General features: G+C 52.6%; 1 protein-coding gene across 5 annotated transcripts in view; it reads left to right on the forward strand.

Annotated features, from left to right (window-relative positions):
* Positions 1–15,221, forward strand: part of CYFIP1 (cytoplasmic FMR1 interacting protein 1) — a 112,913-nt gene that overhangs the window by 20,955 nt on the left and 76,737 nt on the right. For 3 of the 5 annotated variants that reach the window (XM_024232941.3, XM_054531957.1, XM_054531960.1), the window contains exons 2-3: positions 14,040–14,162; positions 14,239–14,328. In XM_024232941.3, the coding sequence (XP_024088709.1) occupies positions 14,046–14,162; positions 14,239–14,328 (207 nt within the window). In that variant the 5' untranslated portion in view covers positions 14,040–14,045. Of the gene's footprint in view, positions 1–14,017; positions 14,163–14,238; positions 14,329–15,221 lie in introns of all 5 variants that reach the window. The other 2 variants (XM_054531958.2, XM_024232942.3) reach the window with 1 other exon arrangement.

Genomic DNA, 15,221 nt, shown 5'->3' on the forward strand with positions numbered 1-15,221 from the left:
TTTTTCATACACATTTGACAGATAAAGACAGAACTGCTCTCCCTTGCTCTCCTGGGGCACTCTGGGGTTTCATGGCGCGTGGTTTGAAAACCACAGCTGTAGGCAGAGAGAACCAGTGAAAGCGTGAGCAGGAGAGTGACAGGAAGAGAAGCAGAGGTGAGTGCAGGTTTGGCGGCGCCTGGGGGATCAGAGCGAAGCTTGGGGGAGGGCGATGTCAGGAGGTTGTGAGACCACTCGGTCTTAGGAGACCCCTCCCAGAGGCAGCCTGACCTTGGCCGAAGGGGCTGCAGCCCCAGGGTGGGGGGTGGAGGCCGTGTGGCGTGGGGACGTGCTCTTTCTCAGGGTTCCTTGGCACACTCTTGTTTTAGACGTCAGCACCTCATTGTGATTTTCAAACTTGATTCCTGTTTCTCTGTTGATGAGGCCGGTCTTTTGAGCTGGTTTTGAGTGGCCGCTTTTGAGGATGGAATTTGAAGTTATGTGCATTAAAAAAAGCAGATTACCTCACACCTGTAATCCCAGCACTTGGAGAGGCTGAGGCAGGCAGATCACCTGAGGTCAGGAGTTCGAGACCAGCCTGACCAACATGGTGAAACCCCGTCTCTATTAGAAATTCAAAAATTAGCCAGGCGTGGTGGCGTGTGCCTGTAATCCCAGCTACTTGAGAGGCTGAGGCAGGAAAATTGCTTGAACCTGGGAGGCAGAGGTTGCAGTGAGCCGAGATTACGCCAGCCCGGGTGACAAGAACGAGACTCCATCTCAAAAAAAAAAAAAAAAAAGCAAATTACTTCAGTAATAAAGCTAGGCTAGAAGATGTTATATTGGTTTTTAACTATGCACTTTTTGCCTTGCTGGTCATGACAGCCTGTTTCTATGCTGCAGCCGTGCGGTCAGGCCGTTTAACCTGGGGAAAACCAGCTGCAGCCATGCTGGCACGGTCCCCTGCTTCCAAATACAGAAGAGCACATTCTTTCTACACCTGGGAGAGAAAGGGACAAAGCATGCTTTTCTTCTTCAGATGATTTATTTTATGCCTATTTTACATGAACAGATTGCACAAAAATACTGGAAGTTTCTACTTTTCTGGAAAGTGCCATCATTTTGCATATAGAAGAGGAAGAAAATCAGCTCATGCCTTGTGCACATTTGCAGAAACATTTCATAGTTTGTCTTTGTTTGATTATGCTGTTTAGTTGGACAAGTGGAATGCTTACAAGTTGTAACATTTTTTTTTTTTTTTTTGAGATGGAGTCTTGCTCTGTTGTCCAGGCTGGAGTGCAGTGGCACGATCTCGGCTCACTGCAAGCTGCGCCTCCTGGGTTCATGCCATTCTCCTGCCTCAGCCTCCCTAGTAGCTGGGACTACAGGCGCCTGCCACCATGCCCGGCTAATTTTTTGTATTTTTAGTAGAGACGGGGTTTCACCGTGTTAGCCAGGATGGTCTCGATCTCCTGACCTCGTGATCCTCCTGCCTCGGCCTCCCAAAGTGCTGGGATTACAGGCGTGAGGCACCGTGCCTGGCCAATTTTTTGTATTTTTAGTAGAGATGAGGTTTCACTGTGTTAGCCAGGATTGTCTAGATCTCCTGACCTCGTGATCCACCTGCCTCGGCCTCCCAGAGTGCTGGGATTACAGGCGTGAGCCACCGTGCCCGGCCACAAGTTGTAAAATTTTTACATGACTGGTTTGGAAATGCTGGAAAGACCCTCTTTCTAGCAAAGCATCCCTCCACCTCTCTCAGCGCAGGCCGCAGTGGCGGGAGTTAGTGTCGGCGTGCCGCCTGCCACAGCACTGCTGCCTGCATGGCACCGACGCCTTCGCTTCTGTATTTTCTGGATTGTGGCTTCTCCACGTTTTGCAACCTTGGTGTTGAGCTGTCTTGGCAGTTTCTATTTTAACACCTAGAGAGATGACTGTTCGGTCCCTGTGAAAAGCTCCCTCTTGACCTAGGGTGGAAAGAGAAGTAAATACGTCTCAAAAGTTTATCCTCTAATGTGGTAAAATACAAGGTCCCTCCGTGGCCAGGGGCTGGCTGGAGTGGGCAGTGCACGTTGTCCCTGTGTGTGCAGCCACCATTCTGCTGTGCGTTCGCTGGCATCTTGGGAGCCTGGGCCCGGCCACAGTGGCCGCATGCACAGTGCTGTCTCGGGGCGGCAGTGGGGCCGTGGGGCCATCTGGGTGGTGTGGCCACCCGTTCCCCCTTTACCAGCCCCCACCCTTCCTGGCCACCTGCCCCGAGCCTCCCCTGAGATGCCCGTCTCCAGAGCCCTTGACTTGTTTGACTCCTTTGTTTTGTCTGGTGTCCAAGGCCGGTTTCCCACGGGGCCTGTGTTCTCCCAGGGATGCTAGCTTATTGGAAGACACACACTCTCACACACATACACACTCACACATACAAACTTTTTTTTTCCTTTTCCCTTTTAATCTCTTGGCACCACCTCTGCTTCCAGGTTAAAGTTAGTCTTGGCTGCTTTAATTTCCATTTGTTTTTGCAGCCTAATAGTGTCTTTTTTCATTTTCAAGACTGTTGAATTATGCCAGGACTCAGGGTTATGACCTACTGACTGAGCTGCCTGCTGAGCACGAGAGACATCTCTTTCTTCCCAGCCACCTGCCCTCATGCTGCTCAGACACAGGGAAAAGGACCAGATCACATTTATTTATTTTTTTTGAGACAGAGTCTCACTCTGTCGCCCAGGCTGGGGGCAGTGGTGCAATCTCAGCTCACTACAACCTCCGCCTCCTGGGTTCAAGTGATTCTCGTGCCTCAGTTTCCCAAGTAGCTGGGATTACAGGCACCTACCACCATGCCCAGCTGATTTTTGTATTTTTAGTAGAGACAATGTTTCGCCATGTTAGCCAGGCTGGTCTCAAACTCCTGACCTCAAGCCTTGGTCTCCCACAGTGCTGGGGTTAGAGATGTGGGCCACTGTGCCCAGCCCCAAATCACATTTAAAAAACATTCTGTGATTCACTGTTCTTTGTTTTGAAGCATGTGATGGCTGTGGGGTTTTACAAAAATCACCCTCCCATCTTCTGGGATGTCTGCTGTGTGCAGAAGTGAGGCCCAGGGCCTCTCTGGGAACTGGGCTCCCCAAGGGCAGCATGGGGAGGCACTGGCTGATGCCCTGAGCCCGTGAGCTTGCAGGGGGAGTGTGGCGAGGGCTGGCCACATCTGGATGGGTTAAGGACCAGGAGCCTGGGCGGATCTGCCCGTTTTCTAGTTGGTGGAAGCACTGGTGCATGCCTCCTTTGCCTTTGCCCCTTGGCCTGCTGTCCCCAACTTTCTCCAGCATCTTCAGGGCTTTGCTGGGGCCAGCAGGGCAGGAGAGGGGTTGGGTCCTTGACCCTGCTCCCCTGCCTCCCCAGCCCCTGCTGCCTGCCCACACCAGGGCAACTCTGTCTGTGGCTCCAGCTCCGTGCTGCCTCTGTCCTGCCCCTCAGGCCTGAATCGGTCTCCAGCACCTCACTCGCACTTGGAAAGTGGCCATCTGTACCTCTGTGCCTCTGGCCTTGACCCCCTGGGTGGGCACCCGGCACTGGGTCAGGGCAGTTCTCAGCCTTACTCTGCGGCTGTGGGCCCCGGGGCAGCTGGCGACGCCATCCAGCCTCCCTCCACTCATTTGCCATTGTGTCAGGGTGGCCTCCACCTTAAGGCAGCTGTGAGGACCACTTCTTGAGACTGCATCTGTGTGGATCTGAGGCTGAGGGGCAGCCAGTGACATGTGGAAGGAAGGAGGTGGACCCATGGAGCCCCCAGCATGCCCTGTGGGCACTGCCCTTCAAGTGGGTGGCACTGGGAACCTTTGCCTGCTGCCCACCGTGGGTCACTTGAAGCCCATCTGGGGTTCCATGATCGAGCAGGTGAGTGAGGTGTGCAGCATGATGTGAGCTCAGACGCGCAGCCCGTCTGCCACCGCCCGGTGGATGTTGCTCACTCTGCAAACTGCCCTGCAGCTGCCTAGAGCAGAGGTGCATCCTGACCCACGAGACACTCAGAGATTGACCCGGACGAGACACTCAGAGATTGACCCGGGACTCTGAGGACATCACTGGAAGAGCAGCCAAGTATGATGAGTATGTCCTCCTTTGAAATCTTTATTTTTAAAAACTCTTAAATTTACAAAATAAACGAACTGATGGCTTGTTAAAACAGCAGTTCCCCTACCATATTTAAATTCATTTTTATATCTTGACGAACTATAGGATTTGGAATCAAACTTGAGGGTTGAGAACTGCTGCTGATAGAAAATCAGTCAAGGAAGGAAAAAACATCTCTTTATGTTGTTCAATGACATAAACTGAGGGTGGGCATGTTCATTTTGGGTCGGTTCGCCGCCTGGGGAGGCAACTGGAACTGTGGCACGGTAGCGCCTTGTGACCGAGCTTGTGCAGGTCTGGCTGGCCTGTTTTGCTCCCAGCAGTGTGCCCTTTCTGCATGGAGCACGTATTAGTTTCGTGATCGGCAAAATACCAGCTCATGTGGGTTCCTACCCGGCAGACAGCGCAGGGAATCTGCGTCCCGCCTGGGTGACTCTGTCCTACCTGTTCTTGGCTCTGTGTTCATTTGCCAGGGCTACCATTAACAAAACACCACAGATCAGGCAGGAATTTCTTTCTCTCAGTTCTGGAGCTGGGAGTCTGAGATCAGGGGGCCAGCAGGGTTGGCCTCTCTTGTGAATGGCCACCTTCTCTCTGTGTTCTCTTGTGGTCTTCCCTCTGTGCATGGTCACGCATTGCCCTGCTCTGATCAGGCCCCAAGCAGTGGACATCAATGTACCTGTCCACGCGAGCTGAATTAGCAGAGACAGAAATGCGATCCTATTGTTTTGTTTTGTTTTTGTTTTTGTTTTTTTGAGACAGTCTTTGCTCTGTCACCCAGGCTGGAGTGCAGTGGTGCAATCTCGGCTCACTGTAAGCTCCGCCTCCCGGATTCACACCATTCTCCTGCCTCAGCCTCCCGAGTATCTGGGACTACAGGCGCCCGCCACCGCGCCTGGCTAATTTTTTTGTATTTTTAGTAGAGATGGGGTTTCACTGTGTTAGCCAGGATGGTCTCGATCTCCTGACTTCGTGATCCACCCGCCTCGGCCTCCCAAAGTGCTGGGATTACAGGCGTGAGCCACCGCACCCGGCCCTGATCCTATTGTTAAACTCTAAAGTGCTGGCTGGTAGCACCGGCAGAACAGTTTGTATGCCGTTCCAAATACGTGACTTTAATTACGCTGTTGGATATTTGCACTGTGGCAGCCACTTATAAAGGCTGGTCAGATACAACTGAGGCTCCATTCCAGGGGCAGTGGACACTGGCTTTGCAGTGACCCGGCCAGACCTGGTGCTCCTGCCTGGGAATGGGGGCTTCTTAGACACAGAAGGAGACTAGAGGCTGTGCTGGATGCCGGTGCTGGGGGAAAATCCCCGTGGGACGTGGCATTCATGGGAGGACAAAAGGAGGGCCAAAAAAATCCCAGGGTGCAGGCGGCTGGAGTCAGGCATTGCCTTTGTTCTCTAGCAGTGGGATGCAGGGTCCGCTGGCGGCAGTTAGAGACGGAGCAAAGTAAATGGACTTGAAAGAGCTTTGGGAGGTGGAACTGTGAGGAGTCAGAGAACAAGATGGGATGAGACATGAGCTCTGATGTGTCTGTGTGGAGTGGACACCGCCAGGGCCCCCACACTGGCTCTGCAGGCGGCACCCAGGCCAGACCCTGCACCCACGCTGCCAGGGCTGAGACCTTGGAGACTTGGATTTAGAGCTGATTACTCCAAGTCCGCCTAACAGGGTGAGGCAGAGGCTGTGCAGATTCGCATCTATGGAAGATGCACGGACGGAGAGCCCTTGGAAGCGGGCCGGGCCCAGGCCGTGTGCATGCGGTGACAGCTGCTTGGCATCACACACCAAGGCAGATGTGGGAGGGCTGCCTATGATCATGAAAAACCTGAAATATGAAAATGTGAAGAATAGGAGAGAACAGCAGTTTGCCACAGCAGGGCCCCGGCCAGCACTCCGCACGGTGCACTGATGACTTGAGAAATTTTACGGAAGCTGGGAGAAAGAAAGAGCTTACAAAGCAGTTTGTATGATAGTATCTTGTTTTTGTAAGGGACAGTGGGATGATTGATGATAGGTTTTCTTTTTCCTTTTCCATGTTTTCTGATTAATCAGCATCAAACATTGCTATTTTTTTTCAAAATAAATAAGTTATATTATATCATATTTATTTGGGAATGGGCATTGCAATGGGAATACACATGCCATAGTAAACGTGCATATTCAGGGAGGTAAAGGAAGATAAAGATTTTTAAAGGATAAAAGAGGGGGATTACATAATTGTTTTGAATCAATTATCCTTGGCTACAAGGATCAATAACACTAGTGGCACCAGTCCCAAGTTGGACAGGCAGTTGCTGGCAGATGTCCTCACAAAAGTATTTTTTTGTGTAAGTTTGCGATGGCCTTTGTAAAAGATTGTGGTTTTTGCAGATTCTTTTCTAATAGTTCTCGTTATCAGGCATTTGTGCATGAGAACCTTCCCCAGCTTCATTTGTGAGAATTTTTAACACAAGTGATTCAATTTTGATTCTTTTTTTTTTTTTGAGACAGAGTCTCACTCTGTAACCCAGGCTGGAGTGCAGTGGTGTGATCTCGGCTCACCACAACCGCCGCCTCCCAGGCTCAAGCAGTTCTCCCGCCTCAGCCCCCCGAGTAGCTGGGACCACAGGCAGGCACCATCACGTCCACCTAATCTTTTGTATTTTTAGTAGAGACAGGGTTCCACCATGCTAGCCAGGATGGTCTCGATCTCCTGACCTCGTGAGCTGCCCGCCTCGGCCTCCCAAAGCGCTGGGATTACAGGTGTGAGCCACCACGCCCGGCCTCAATTTTGATTCTTTTTTTTTTAAAATTAATTATTTATTGATGATTCTTGGGTGTTTCTCGGAGAGGGGGATGTGGCAGGGTCATAGGATAATAGTGGAGAGAAGGTCAGGAGATAAACACATGAACAAAGGTCTCTGGTTTTCCTAGGCAGAGGACCCTGCGGCCTTCTGCAGTGTTTGTGTCCCTGGGTACTTGAGATTAGGGAGTGGTGATGACTCTTAAAGAGCATGCTGCCTTCAAGCATCTGTTTAACAAAGCACATCTTGCACCGCCCTTAATCCATTTAACCCTGAGTTGACACAGCACATGTTTCAGAGAGCACGGGGCTGGGGGAAAGGCCATAGATCAACAGCATCCCAAGGCAGAAGAATTTCTCCTAGTCAGAACAAAATGGAGTCTCCTATGCCCACCTCTTTCTACACAGACACAGCAACAATCTGATCTCTCCTTCCTTTCCCCACACTTCCCCCCCTTCTCTTCAACAAAACCGCCATCGTCCTCATGGCCCGCTCCCGATGGTCGCTGTCTCTTCGGAGCTGTTGCGTACACCTCCCAGACAGGGTGGCCGGGCAAAGGCGCTCCTCACCCCCCAGACGGGGCGGCCGGGCAGAGGCGCTCCTCACCCCCCAGACGGGGCGGCCGGGCAGAGGCGCTCCTCACCTCCCAGACGGGGCGGCCGGGCAGAGGCGCTCCTCACCCCCCAGACGGGGCGGCCGGGCAGAGGCGCTCCTCACCTCCAAGACGGGGCGGCCGGGCAGAGGCGCTCCTCACCTCCCAGACGGGGCGGCCGGGCAGAGGCGCTCCTCACCTCCCAGACGGGGCGGCCGGGCAGAGGCGCTCCTCACCTCCCAGACAGGGCGGCCACCTCCCAGACGGGGCGGCCGGGCAGAGGCGCTCCTCACTTCCTGGACGGGGTGGCGGGGCAGAGGCGCTCCTCACTTCCCAGAGAGGGTGGCCGGGCAGAAGCGCTCCTCACCTCCCAGACGGGGCGGCCGGGCAGAGGCGCTCCTCACTTCCTCCCAGACGGGGTGGTGGCTGGGCAGAGGCGCTCCTCACCTCCCAGACGGGGTGGTGGCCGGGCAGAGGCGCTCCTCACCTCTCAGACGGGGTGGTGGCCGGGCAGAGGCGCTCCTCACCTCCCAGACGGGGCGGCCGGGCAGAGGCACTCCTCACCTCCTCCCAGACGGGGCGGCCGGGCAGAGGCGCTCCTCACCTCCTCCCAGACGGGGCGGCCGGGCAGAGGCGCTCCTCACTTCCTAGATGGGGTGGCGGCGGGGCAGAGGCTGTAATCTTAGCACTTTAGGAGGCCAAGGCAGGCGGCTGGGAGGTGGAGGTTGCAGCCAGCCGAGATCACGCCACTGCACTCCAGCCTGAGCAACATTGAGCATTGAGTGAGCGAGACTCCGTCTGCAATCCCAGCACCTCGGGAGGCCAAGGCGGGCAGATCACTCGAGGCCAGGAGCTGGAGACCAGCCCGGTCAACACGGCGAAACCCCGTCTCCACCAAAAACACAAAAACCAGTCAGGCGTGGCGGTGCGCGCCTGCAATCCCAGGCACTCGGCAGGCCGAGGCAGGAGAATCACAGGAGCCCGAGGCAGGGAGGTTGCAGCGAGCCGAGATCACGGCAGTACAGTCCAGCTTTGGCAACAGACGGAGACCGAAAAAAGAAGGAGAGGGAGACCGAAGAAAGGGGAGAGGGAGAGAGGGAGAGAGGGAGAGGGAGCCTATTTTTGATTGTAGTAAAATATGCGTAACATAAACTTTAGCCCATGTTCACCTTTTTTTTTTTTTTTTTTTTTTTTTTGAGATGGAGTCTCACCTCACTCTGTCACCGGGGTTGGAGTGTAGCGGCGTGATCTCAGCTCACTGCAACCTCCGCCTCCTGGGTTCAAGTAATTCTCCTGCCTCAGCCTCCTGACTAGCTGGGATTATAGGCGCCTGTCACTATGCCCAGCTAATTTTTTTGTATTTTTAGTAGAGATGGCGTTTCACCATGTTGGCCAGGCTGGTCTCGAACTCCTGACCTCGTGATTCACCCGCCTCGGCCTCCCGAAGTGCCAGGATTATAGGCTGGAGCCACCGCGTCCTTCCGCATCTTCACCATTTTAAGTGTACAGCTCAGTGGCGTTAAGTACATTTCGCCTTATTCTGCAACCACCACCACTGTCCAGCTAGAGCGTTTCATCTTTCCAAGCCGAAACTCTGTATCCACTAAACACCAACTCCCCAGCCCCGCAGGCAGCCCCGTCACCACTGTTCTCCTTTCTGTCTCTGAGTTTGACTGCTTTAGGTAATTCATATGAGTGGAATCATGCGGCGTTTTTTCCTTTGTGACTGGCTTATTTCACTTAGCCTAAGGTCCTTAAGGTTCAACCATGTTGTAACTTGTCAGAATTTCCTTTCTTTTAAGGCTAACATTCCATTGACCGCATAAATACTGTTATTTTTATACAAAGAAAGAAGTCTGCAAGCACTGGCTTGGAAGGAGCTGCGCATCTGGTGTTTTTCCGTGGGTTCGACATCAGTGGTCCCTGCTGTGGATCACAGCTGACGCACGAGCAGTTCTCCCCTGAGCCTGTCTGGGGCGCTCCTCCCCACCTTCCTCCACCATGGGGTCATCTTGGCCTCTCCTGGGCAGAGGCCGGGGAGGAAGGCGAATGCCTGTGGGTGCTGCGTGGGGTCAGGGGCTGTTGCCATGTGGGCTCTGTGGCCTCCCAGGGTGCTCGGTCCGACCTGTCTTCTCGTTGACCCGCGTGGGGCCCGGGCATGACTGGACACGCCCCCAGGCCTCTCCTGGCACTATCTGGGTTCAGGTCGCAGAAAGGGCAGACTGCGGGACTCTGGACTGGAGCCGCAGGACACGGGCAGCCCCTATGGGGCCGAGGCATGTCCTCAGGCAGCCTGGCCCCTCCGAGCGGCATCACCCTGAGGTGCCTGCGTGGACACTGAGGGCAGGCCCCCCACGCTGGCTCTGCAGGCGGCGCTGGGGCTGGACCCTGCACCTACCCGGCCGGGGCTGCCCTGCACTGCTCCTTTCTGAGGTGTGTGGAACAGGAAGCTGTGATGTAGAGGGAAGTGGACGAGAGTTTCTGCTACACGTAGATTTCTAGTGAGGAACATGCAGCAGTGACCCGCTGCGGTCAGGGGCGTTCCCTTACGTGTTGGGGAGGTCCAGGTGGCTGGCGGTGCGGCCGGTGCCTCTGTTCTCCCTGATTTCCAGTCAGTTCCTGAGAAAATGGGTGGCGTCTCCAGCCGCCATTGGGGATTGGCCTGCAATGGTTTCCATGTATCTGTGGAACCGGCCCAGCACCCCGCGTGGATGCCTGAGCCTGGAGACTGTACTGAACCCTGCGTAGTCTATGTTTTTCCGTACTTGCATACCAGTGACAAACTTTAATTGGTAAATTAGGCACGGTAAGAGATTACGATAATAATAGAACGGTTGTAACAATATACTGTCATAAAAGTTATGTGAACGTGGTCTCCTCTCTCTCTCTCTCGCCCTTTGGTGCCCGCCGTGAGATGGCGGTGAGGTGGGCGGCGGAGGCATTGCAATGCAGCCTTAGGCTGCTGCTGACCTGGACCATCAGCCTGGCCATACCGCTGCAGTCCCATGCTGGCCACCCAGCTGGCTACTGCGTGGCTCACAGGCGGGTCGCACATACAGCGTGGACACACTGGACAAGGGGATGGTTTGTGTCCTGGGTGGGCGGAGCAGGACGGCCTGAGAGTTTATCACCCTACTCAGAACAGCGCACAGTTTAAAACTTATGGAGTGTTTGTGAATGGAGTTTTCCGTTTAATATTTTTGGAGTGCAGTTGACCTCTGGTCATTGAAATCGCGGAAAGGGAAACAGATTCAGGGGTGGCTATGGCATTTCTCCTTCCAGCTCTGTCAGTTTTTGCCTGGTGTAACGTGAAGGAAGCTTTTTGGCCGGGTGCATTCACATTGAGGGTTGTTCTGGCTCCTTGGAGAGCTGACCCCTTCCTTCTCTCTCTCTGATGAGTTCCTTGCTTGGAGGCTGGCTGGATCTAGAGCTGACCCCTTCCTTCTCTCTGATGAGTTCCTTGCTCGGAGGCTGGCTGGGTCTGGTGCTGACATAGCCACCCCAGCTTCCTTTTGGCCAGCGCTTGCCTGGTTCACCTTTTTCCCCTTTTGCTTTCGACTTACCTACCTGTATCAGTATATTTGAAGTCAGTTCTTGTAGATGGCATATGGTTGGGTTAGGATTTTATTTATCTATTCTGACAACCTCTTCTAATTGGTGTTTTTAGATTATTATGATAGTGTAATTATCAATGTGTTTCGATTCAGGTCAACCGTTTTATTATCTGACTTCTGTTAGATCACTATCTTTATCATTGCTCTATTTCCTTTTAGGTTTTTTTAAAACATATTGTAGTATTCTGTTTTAATTTATTCTAAATTATATGTTATCTATTTTGCTTTGGATAGCTTTTTTAAAAAGTATTTTAATTTTTCTTTTTTTAAAAGAGACAGGATTTCACTGTGTTGCCCAGGCAGGCCTTGAACTCCTGGACTCAAGCGATCCTCCCTTCTCAGCCTCCCAAGTAGCTGGGACTGCAGCGCCTGGCTGTACAGCTTTCTTCGGTGGTTGCTCTAAGGATTTCGAAGTCCATGCTTATTAACATTTCACATTCTGCTGAGGATCTGAAAAGTCTGCTTTTTACTACTTCTAGTGGGACATAGCAATCTTACCCCATCCAGGTTTCCCCTCTCCCTTTTATATTACAGTTGTCTTGTTTATATGATTTATACAATTATATATCTAGAAATATTTTATAATTTACATGTTATGTATTTGTGTAATTTACATTTATGTATACTGAAAGGCCCATCAGACAGTACTTTGATTTTTGCTTTTAACCGCCAAGCACTTTGGAAGAGCTGTGGGGTCGTTGTGTGTCCTGCGCCCTCGCCACTCACCCTGCCTACTGCCTCTGCTTCATGGTTCGTGGCCCACGCCTCCTGCCACTTCCCTTCCTGTCAGCCTGAACCGCTGGCCAGCATGCTCTTTATTTTCCTCCTCTGCCCACGTCCTGGCTTCACCTTCCTTCCTGGAAGACATATTCCCCTTGAGGGAGGTTCCCAAGTTGGCACCTCCCCGCTTTAGGCTTAGGCACATTGTGCCCGCCCTCCGGCCTGCCTGGTCCCCGCTTTAGGCTTAGGCACGTTGTGCCCGCCCTCTGGCCTGCCTGGTCCCTGGGGGGAATCCACGACCCTCCCACTGTTACTCTGTGCTCTGCTAGGCATCGTTTCTCCCGCTGTTTTCAAGATCCGTTTTCCTTTATCTTTAGTGTTCAGCAGTTTGACCGTGATGTGTCTGGGTGTGGATTTCTTGTTTGTCTTGTTTGGGATCCATAGAGCTTCTTGAATCTGTAGACAAAAGACTTTCTCCAAATTTAGGGTGTTTTCTGTCATTTTTTTTCAGCTGTTTTTCATCACTGCTTCGTTTCCCCTTTTCCTTTTGCACTCTCATGACACAGATGTTAGACCTCTCTTGTCCCGAAGATCCCCAAAATTTTTTCAATCTTTTTTCTCGCTGGTATTCAGATTAGAAAACTTACATTGCTCTATTTTCAAGTTCACTGACTCTTTCCTGAGTTTTTTTTTTTTTTTTTTTTTTTTTTTTTTTTTAACATTTCAGTAGTGTGTCTTTTAGTTTTGAAATTTCCATTTGGTTCTTCTTTACATCTTGTTTTGTTTGCCTTTTGCTGATTTCCATTTTTTCATTCAGTTTGGGAGTGTTACGATCGTTAGAGCATTTCATAGCACAGTAGTTGCTTTAAAGTCGGGTGGATAATTGCAACACCTGTGTTATTTTGGCATCTGTTGACTGTCTTTTCCTGTAGGAGCTCATACATTCCTCGTTCTTTGTGTGCTGAGTAATCTGGGCTGTAAGTGGATGGTTGGATGTTACGATATGAGATCTGGGTCTTGTTAAAATCCTAGGAGGATGTTGACATTTTTATTTTAGAAAGCAAACACCCTGAGGAGACTTGGGCTGTGGTTCTGACTTGCCTTCAGTGGGTGGCAGCTCCATGTCAATTCTGGCTTCACAGCCCCCTGCACTGCCACTTGGACCTGCCCCCTGTGTGCCGCTGGTGTCTGGCTGTGGTCTCAGGGTTTGGGGTGTGAAGAGGATCAGATCCACACCCCTGCAACTTGAGGATGGGCTTGAAGCTCGTGAGCAATTTTGTCGGCTGGCTCTTCTGAGCTGCTTCCTCTCCACACTGCCACTGGGGCTTCCTGGGTCCCTGGAGCTTCCCTTCTCCAGTGCACTGGGTCCGGCTACCCGTTCCACTGTGCACCTCCATGCCTGCGCCAGTGCTGGAGGAGGGATTTGGGGCTCCTTCTGTTCATTGTCTCCTCCAGGCCACCTACTGCTCTTTCCTTCATAGAATGTGGCTCAGCTGCCCCTGGTCCCATCCTAGGGCAGAGCTGCTCCTGAGTACCCTTGAGACTGGAGCACATTCAGCAGAAGGCAGATTGCCCCCTCTCCCTGGAGCTGGCACTGAAGGTGTGTTTAGACGATGTCTGCCTTCATTTCTGCACCTCTGCTCCAGCTGCGGTGTGGCACTTTCTGTCCCCTGCGGCAGCCCCATACTCCTTGCAATCTCAGCCTGTCTGTGCAGCTAGACAGCTGGTGTTGGGTGGCAGGGCGCTCATCTTTTCCATGTCAGGCCCTAGCGTGTTTGGAGGCACCACCTGGGAGGTGGCTGCATTTAGGGAGGCTCTGCTGGGCGGATGTGACGTTGGAGAGGCGCTGCCCCTTCAGCACTTTGAGGGGATTGTCAGACCCTCCAGAGAGTCCTCAGCACCAGCAACTCAGGACGGCGGCCCCCATGGTGGGAAGGATGGCGGGAACCATGTCCCCCACACTGTGACCCTCCTGGAGGCCAGGAGAGTCTGCTGTCAGTGAGTGTGGAAGGATAAGCTGCACAGGGCCTCCCAGCCTGCTGGCCCGCGTGCCCTGAGAGAGACGCGCGACTCCCAAGGACTGATCATGCCCGCATCAGCCATGTCCAGTGCCCTCGGGAGAGCGGGAAGGGGTTAGAGGCCTGGGTACCCAACCTCGAAGCTTGTCGGGTGTCCCCTCCTTCTCCTCACAAAACAGGGGTCCTTATGTGTTGTTCCAGCCCAGGATGGCGGCCCAGGTGACGCTGGAGGATGCGCTGTCCAACGTGGACCTCCTGGAGGAGCTGCCTCTGCCTGACCAGCAGCCCTGCATCGAGCCCCCGCCATCCTCGCTGCTCTACCAGGTGGGTGCCCAGCAGCTGCGGGGCGTACAGCCTGTGCTCCGACCCCACATGATGTTTTTCTCTTCCTTTCCTTCAGCCAAATTTCAACACTAACTTTGAAGACAGAAATGCATTTGTTACTGGCATCGCAAGATACATTGAACAAGCCACCGTCCACTCTAGCATGGTAATGTTGCGGTGTGTCTTTGTTTCTCTCTGCAGAGAAGGGCGTGTTTGAAGGGCAGATGTATACTTTTTGGTATTATCCCAATAGACTATGCAGTGAGGAAAAAGAGAAGAAAATGAATGAAATGCCTTGTATTTTTAAGACAGTCTTTGCTTTTCTTAGTATAAAAACAATACATGCTGTTTCTGAAAATTCAGTGTCTCTGGCCCAGAGAAAACCTTTGTCAGCGTTTCGAGGGTGTGCCTGCCCTATTAATGCTCATTCCCTCTCCATATCTGCACCCACACACACCAGGTATATGCCCATATGAGATTTAGATTTATAAATGAATTGCATTGTTATTATAGTTCTGCTTTTTTTTTGAGACAGAGTCTTGCTCTGCCACCCAGGCTGGAGTGCAGTGGCACGATCTTGGTTCACTGCAACCTCCACCTCCCAGGTTCAAGCAGTTCTTGTGCCTCAGCCTCCCGAGTAGCTGGGACTACTGGCGCCCACCACTACGCCCAGCTAATTTTTGTATTTTTAGTAGAGACAGGGTTTCACCATGTTGGCCGGGCTGGTGTCGAACTCCTGACCTCAGGTGATCTGCCCACCTCAGCCTCCCAAAGTGCTGGGATTACAGGCAGGAGCCACCACGCCTAGCTAGTTCTGCATTTTAATGATCTCATGAACATGTTTTCTTTTTTTTTTGAGATAGTCTCACTCAGGTTGCCCAGGCTAGAGTGCAGTGGTGTGATTAGGGCTCACTGCAGCCTCAACCTCCTGGGCTCAAGCAGTCCTCCCACCTCTGCCTCCTGAGTAGCTGGGACTACAGGCACACACCACCATGCCCATCTACTTTTTTGGATTTTTTGTAGAGGCGAGGTCTCACCATGTTGCCCAGGTTGGTCTCG

This window comes from Pongo abelii, chromosome 16 (assembly GCF_028885655.2).
Source record: "Pongo abelii isolate AG06213 chromosome 16, NHGRI_mPonAbe1-v2.0_pri, whole genome shotgun sequence".
NCBI classification, from domain to species: domain Eukaryota; kingdom Metazoa; phylum Chordata; class Mammalia; order Primates; family Hominidae; genus Pongo; species Pongo abelii.